The sequence below is a fragment of the Humulus lupulus genome, chromosome 1 (assembly GCF_963169125.1).
Source record: "Humulus lupulus chromosome 1, drHumLupu1.1, whole genome shotgun sequence".
NCBI classification, from domain to species: domain Eukaryota; kingdom Viridiplantae; phylum Streptophyta; class Magnoliopsida; order Rosales; family Cannabaceae; genus Humulus; species Humulus lupulus.
Window position 1 is genome coordinate 35,366,758 of NC_084793.1, and position 7,260 is coordinate 35,374,017.

The following is a 7,260-nucleotide window of genomic DNA, read 5'->3' on the forward strand; positions in this document are numbered from 1 at the left end:
AGAAGACGACAAAGGGGTTATATATAGTTAGTAAATATGTGATTTTATCTTAGGAAAAAAAAAAGGAAAAAGTATAGAATTAGAATGAATAGCAATGAAAGCGCGGACACATGTCATGACTAGCAGTGCTGATAGGGCAGTAGAGGAGTTTTGTTTCAGTGTTCAAAACGCGTTTCACATTACATCATCAAATGTCTTTGGTCGGAGAGTGGCCCCACTCTCCCTCTCTTTGTTGCCACGTATACCAAAACCAAACCAAACCAAATGTAGTCAAACCAACCAAACCTTTCCTTAACAATAATATTAATAAAACTTCAAATCAAAAATTCAAACTATTACACATGTTTGTGATCAATAGGGTTCATCTTTATCCTTTTCCCTTTGCCTTTTGGATAAAATTACACAAAAAAAAAGGCTCTTCCTTTTGGATTTCATCACCACTTTTACTATTCATATGCTCCTAGTGGTGTTATCATACCATTTTCTCTATTTCTTTCTCTATATTAATATATGATTTGATATACAACAACAAAAATAAGCTCAACCATACTAATTAATGTATTAGTTATCTTTTACCGAATTGTGACATAATTATACGCTTCCTTACTCTAGTCTTTAGTACAGGACCATTTCTTTTCTCACCAAAAAGTGGGGGCCACCGTGAAAGGAGGAAAAAGAGAAAAAGTGGAGTGATCTAAAGGTAGATGAGGGAGGGGCATATTAGGAAATTTTTGAATGATTGAATGAATATTAAAAAAGGTCGTAAAAGCAAAGGATGGAGCAATAAATAGTGGAAGGTGTAAGGGGGATGGAATTCTTATAACCTTTAACTACCTCATCATCACCAAACGAATGACTCCCAAAAGCTCAAACGCCACTAATACTCTCACACTTACTCATTATCATAAATAGCACAAAACACTCACTCACTCTTCCTCCTTTTCTTCTTCTTATTCTTCACCACCAATGGCTTCAGATGAGAGCATGAAAATCCGCTCATGTATTTCTATGCAAGATGTCTTGGATGATGACGACGTTGATTTCGATGATCCTCATCCTCGTCTTCTTCATCATCACCCCAACCAAAACTTCTCCAGGCTTTCCATCTGTACCAGCAGCTCAACCTATGGTGCTGATGAAGACGACGACGATGATATGGGCACGTACATGTCACGACTGTCCATTGAAAGCTTCGACGGCGGAGACGGCGACGTGGAAGACGGATTCTCCGATGTTGGGAATAAACCACCACCACTCCTTATGAATAAAGGACTATCTTCCGACTCAGACAAAGACTCAACCTCCGCCGGCGGCTGTTACTCACTTCCGGCAACCCCACCAAGGCGGAGGACGCGGGGGCCTCCCACACCAATCCCAGTTGAAGTATTAGGCTGCAAAGAGTGTGCTAGCGAGACTGAGGCGGCGGACGATATGAAGAGCACCAGAAGGCGGCGGAGGATGAGGAGGAGGAGAATCATGAAGGAGAGGTTGCTGCGTGACACTGTGTTTTGGGAGATGAAAGACTACTTGGTGGATAGTCATACTCGGATCAGTGATGATCAGCCAATATTACAGGAGCCGCAGGAGCCACTGCCTGTACTCATAACTAGGCCCAAGGGAGGGCAGAGGTCGCTGCGCATGGATATGGACGAAGTCAAGGCTTGTAAAGAGCTTGGATTTGAGTTGGAGTTGGATACTGTTGTGCCAGGTAATATTAACACTATGGCCTTCGACACTGCCAGTTCTACTAGCGGTGGCAACTCCCCTAGTTGGCGTATCTCTAGCCCAGGTATATACATACACATGTACTTCAAATCTTTGGTGTTTGCTTCGTGTTATTGTTGTCCTAACTTGTCTGTCGTACACGAATTATGGCACTTCAGGCGATGACCCTCGAGATGTAAAGGCCCGTCTCAAGGTTTGGGCACAAGCTGTGGCACTGGCATCCACATCTCGACACGCAACTCCTTGACCCAGTACTTTTTTTTGGGTTTAGTTTAAGCCATTTTGAATTAGTATTCGTGTTTTTTTTAAAAGAATTTTTGCAGCATATGCTGGTGTAATTTTTATTTCATTTGATTTCGTATATGAACTTTTGATACAATTTGAGTGGGAGTGGGAGGGGGAGTGGGGGTGAGAAGAATATCCATACCAATGTAAATACACAGATGTGGGAAGGGAAATGAAGACAGTTATTAGTTACTTTCAACATATTTTTTGTTTGGCTTTTGAAATTAGTTGTGTGTGAGTGCCTGCTCTGGCTACTTATCCTATGTACATCTTCTAGCTGCAATGTAAATACTAATACACAGAAACATGAACTATTTTCTCTAGTTTTGGTTTAGAGGAATAAACATGTCCTTTTCTCACATTTTTGTACTTGTGTGGTTTTCGATAATTACTACAATGCATTACCAACACATGTTACACTTATCGAACAAAGTAAACCCTCTAAAGTTACAAGTTAAGAATGCATTACCAACAAATGTTACACTGATCGAACAAAGTAAACCCTCTAAAGTTATAAGTTAAGAATGCATTACTAACACATGTTACACTGATCGAACAAAGTTATAAGTTAAGTGCGTACTACTGAAACAAAAATCATGCACTCGACTGCTCGAAATAGTATGAAAATAAAATTAATCCAAGGCCATAGGACAATAGCATTGGCTTACTCATACGAAAACCCCAACCACATAATAAAATGATGCAATGAAAACATATTAGAGGCGTCATGGAAGCCAAAGTTGACAGATTTTGGAGGGTAAATGTTGTTAATCTTGTGGACTTAGATTCATAGACCATAGTATTGGGGGATGAATCTTCATTGCTGCAGAGCAAAATATTTATTTCAGTTTCTCTCACAAACCATGATTGACATGGAGAGAAGAAATCTAATATCTAGGCTGTTAGAAAGCCAAGTTCGTGGAATTGTTTTAATGAACACGAATATACTAATATCTAGGTGAGAGAGAATTAGATTGGAGTTTATATTCTTTTTTGGTTCGGAGATCAAACTCAACTGAAATGACTGATACAGTTATGCAAGCAAAGCACTGAATCTTTTATTTAGATAAAAATGATTGATACAATTTCGTCAATTGATATTTCAATGGTAGGTAGTACTAGTAGGTGACCACTAAGGAATGAATGGTTAGTTTGAGTACTCACTTAAACACAAGATTGTGGCAGGTGTTGTCACAGGGATATGCACAATCAATTGCTTTGATCTTTTCTCTATCAAAGTACCAGTCTCCAACAGATATTGCAATTGCCTGCAAATGGGAATGTGACCAAAGTTAGTTACTAACAGTTTATATAACCATCCTTCGTTTTAAAAGACAAAAACAAAGGCTTCTTTAGTTTACTATTATCACATGGCACCACAACCGTTTCTTATGATAACATATTAATCTAGTCACAGTGTATTCTTAAGCCCTTCCAGGTTGCTTCTTAAAGCTTCTGCCTGTAGGACATCACCATTAGCAGCAATACATCGTGGAACATCTTTGGCGTTTTCTCACGCACCAATTATGCAGTATATCATGCTACTTTTACCTTATGGTAAACATACCAGCTTAATTTAGAGGAATCTTGTTGCCATTGATATGAAAAATTAGATAATACGAGATTTAGGTAGAGGTAGAAGTAGAGCATGCCTTGCTTTCGAGAACAGGAGAATCGTTAGCAAACCATGTATCTTGTCTCTCAGACTGGCAATGGGCAAAACAGGAATTTATGAATAAACCATTTTGACTGGACAATGAGAAGCCTTTAATGGCATCAATCATTTGATTTCTGAAGTCTGCTTAATTCAGATGGAAGAAATGGAAACATTAAGTTAGTATGCATATAATTTTAATCCGTGCTATGCGTAAAGAAAATCAAAACATGATAGAAAGTGGAAAGAAAAAAAAGATCACCTTGAAGAAACTGGATTTGGGATGCATTACAACGTGCATGATTTAATTTACATTCATTCCACGAACCGTGAGGATCAGCTGATGGGGGAGCTAAACTAGCTTGGAGCTGTTGATCGCAACACATGAAATTTGACACTGAGCTAAGGAAAAACGTGTCCATCTCCGTTTAAAAAATCAAAAGAATGTAGTTGTACCCAAAAGCAGAAAAGATTAAACTGGACAATGCTAGACTATGTGTTTAGACAGTAAACTCAATAATCATCCCAAGTAATGACACCAATCTTTTTAGAAAGATGCCTCAATGGGTACTAGTAGGTTTACTTGGTGTGAAGGTCCCCATACAATAGTGCATATAGCTTTGAAGAAAAAGAACTGAAAATAGAACATTACCTGCCACGCATCATAAGCAGCATTTAATAGAAACAGTGGAGTCTTAATATTTGCAATCAAATTCTGAGGGAAGAAACACTGGGAAAGAGAGAGAGAGATACAATTAATCATATTCTTAGCTGAAACTCATGCAATGATAACACAATCAAGATAAGACAAGCTCACCGAGGTGGGATCCAGGTGGTTGGTACAACTTCCTGACAATTTTTTTTGCACCTCCTGGAAGAATTTTGTCAGCAAAAAACAAAAAGAAGTTTGTCAAGCACAAATGTTTCGAAAAGCCATGAGTTACTGTTCGACCAAGCTTTATTCCGAAATTATTGTAACAATACAAGACATGGATGAACTTGGGGAACTTTGGATCAAGTCAGCACACACTAAACAGTAGCTTTATCACACTACCTGCAAGGAAACCACGCCTTTATAAAAATTCCTCAGGGTGTGCCCACCAGATACATCAGTTCTACACAGTTAAAAAAAGAAAAAAGAAAAAAAGTTAAAAGTCTTTTTTCTCCATTAAATAATTGGAAATTATCATGTTGACAGTGCTTGTTCTTTGCATCCTCAATATTGTATTTTCCACGGTGACATAAACCACAAGAATAATAAAGTTTTAAAGAAGTTAAAAGAGTGTGGGTTATTACGCATCGAGGAATAATCCAGCATCACTTAGACATTTCACTTTGGTAGTTTCTGGGAAGAAGCTCCTGAACTCATCACAATGTAGTATGGAGGCTAGACCCCCAGCAGAGCATCCAGATAGAAGAGTCTGAAGTGAAATAGTGTAAATGATAACTAAGAGCATCAATCAAATCCAAATAGATGACAAAGGAATACATTGAAATTGGTTGTAAAATCAAAACCTGTTGAGCATTCTTCATCCCCTTTGAGAGTAACTCTTGAATGGCAGCCAACCATATCCGTTGTCCTCGGAAATAAAGTTGAGAAGCCTGAGAGAAGAGTCAAAATCATTCTAGAAATCAATACAACAAATTAAAAGGAAAAGACAAAACATGTTTCATCAAAGAGGTAAGTAGTAGTAAGTATGATTAATCAAGATGTTGTTTAAACCTCATTCTGAGAGTCTCCACTAAACGATGCCCCATCACAGTAACGTAGCTTGACTCGGTTCCAGTTATAAAAATCTGTGAGCATGAAGAGTAAGCTCGGTAAAACAATGTACACTGCAAGCTAAGCATATATAAATAGTGTATTGTTACATAAATAGAGATGAGACCAGGATTTTCTTCAGGTTTATTGCTCAATAATCCGGTGAAAGGCAGCTGCTTTTCCATAAATTTTGATGAACCACGGCGAGTTGTTTTCCGATAAACACAACTTCGGATAGTATTACACCACCCTCCTCCCTATTAGAGAATAGAATAGAAACCAAGTAGAAGTAAAAGCCAAGTTAGGGAATCGATCCGTATGAATGAGATGAGTGAGTGAGCAAGTGAACACCTCCAGCTGAATGAGCCAGCTGTTTGCGCCCGATCCAGAGCCAGGGTGAAGATGGTAACCGGGCAGTGTTCCATCCAAGCACACTGTCGTTTCACATTCAAAAGTCAAAACTCAGTGATATTGAATATGTGAGTAAGAGAAGACCCAACTCGGGTTTTCCAAACAAGTGTATATTTTAACAAAAAGCAGGGAACTTTAGGAATGTGACATGAAAGTGAAGCATATTCAACAGTGGAGGAGATCTATGGCCAATATTAAGAGAGAGCGAGAGAGAGATCAAACCAGCTCCAGTAGAAGCAGCAGAGGAGATGAGAGTGAGGGGAACCATGAGAGGCTGAGGTTGTTGTTGGGCTGCGGCGGAGGAGCCATTCTCATCAAACAAAGAATACACTCTTTCTTGTTCTGATTCGGAGAGAGCAGAGGCATGGCCAACCGACGAAAGAGCCAGCAGTGCCGCAATCAACACCACCATCATCAACTTCTTCTTCATCACCAGCTGAGCCTTTATGTTCTCTCTTCACTCTTCTTCGCTTGAGGCTTGAGGAGCAGTGCAGCCCAGACGTGAACACAATACAGTATTAATAACAGTAATGCCTTCATTAGATTCACATCTCTGTCACTGTGCAAATGGCATTTTTTTTTATTATTGTGGGGGGGGATAAAATGATTTAGATAAACATAATAATTTTTGGTAATAAGTGCAATTTTTGGTAATAATGTAATATTGTGGATTTTTTTCTTTTTTTTATTTGCTGAAGAATAATATATTGTCGATTTGGAATTGGAAAAGCGTGCATTTTCTTTCATGTTTTTTTTTAACATTTGATGTCCCAACCAAATCGGGGAACCGTGTTTCTCGCTCTTGCTTTCCCCTAAACATTCCAAAATTATTTATTTATTATTAGTTTTTCCATTGAAAAATAAGGTATGGAAGAAATTACATGCTTTTTATCTTTTCGGTTTTCAACACATTTGACCGTAAAGGATAATGCTTTATGAGCACTTAAGACTACAAATTCAACGAATATGGCTTATGGATTTACGCTATGATTGGCAGAGATTAGGATGAATGGAGAGATTAGGAAAATACAGTGTAATTTTCTAGATAGCCAAAATTATTATATTTTGTATTTTAAATAGTGTATAAATAGTGCATGACTTTCGTTTGAACATAAACGTGTTACTAAGGTCAATTAAATGATTATGGTTAAAAGATTTTGATTATTAAATAGTTTTTTTCATTAAAAAGTAAGAATTTATACACAGGATTCCAAAAATGTGTTTACAAGGCAATTACAACATGTACGCCTTAAATATCCACGAGTTATTAGCGAGCTGGAAAATGACATAATCCTATCAGCCACGTGGAAGCCACCTACCCGGAGCTGTTGTTACGAGTCTCTACCTCTTTAGCTCGAGGTAGCCAAAGGTTTAGCAAGAATACCCAAAGGCATCGGGTCAGCAGTGTGGACACCACGAGCTG

General features: G+C 38.3%; 2 protein-coding genes across 2 annotated transcripts; one reads left to right on the top strand and one right to left on the bottom strand.

The window, feature by feature from the left end:
* Positions 1–807: 807 nt before the first annotated feature.
* LOC133791031 (uncharacterized) lies at positions 808–2,333 on the top strand. The gene is made up of 2 exons (XM_062228917.1): positions 808–1,789; positions 1,884–2,333. Exons 1-2 carry the CDS (start codon positions 967–969, stop codon positions 1,970–1,972), a joined length of 912 nt encoding a protein of 303 aa, XP_062084901.1. The 5' UTR covers positions 808–966; the 3' UTR covers positions 1,973–2,333.
* Positions 2,334–2,516: 183 nt separating this feature from the next.
* On the bottom strand, positions 2,517–6,570 carry LOC133791023 (pectin acetylesterase 3-like). The gene is made up of 13 exons (XM_062228907.1): positions 6,060–6,570; positions 5,778–5,860; positions 5,554–5,683; positions 5,388–5,461; positions 5,180–5,266; positions 4,961–5,085; positions 4,719–4,779; positions 4,482–4,535; positions 4,317–4,394; positions 3,927–4,032; positions 3,663–3,808; positions 3,175–3,278; positions 2,517–2,833 (listed from the first exon to the last, which is right to left on the bottom strand). The coding sequence occupies exons 1-13, from the start codon at positions 6,265–6,267 to the stop codon at positions 2,605–2,607; spliced, it is 1,485 nt and encodes a 494-aa protein (XP_062084891.1). The 5' UTR covers positions 6,268–6,570; the 3' UTR covers positions 2,517–2,604.
* Between the last annotated feature and the right edge of the window lie 690 nt (positions 6,571–7,260).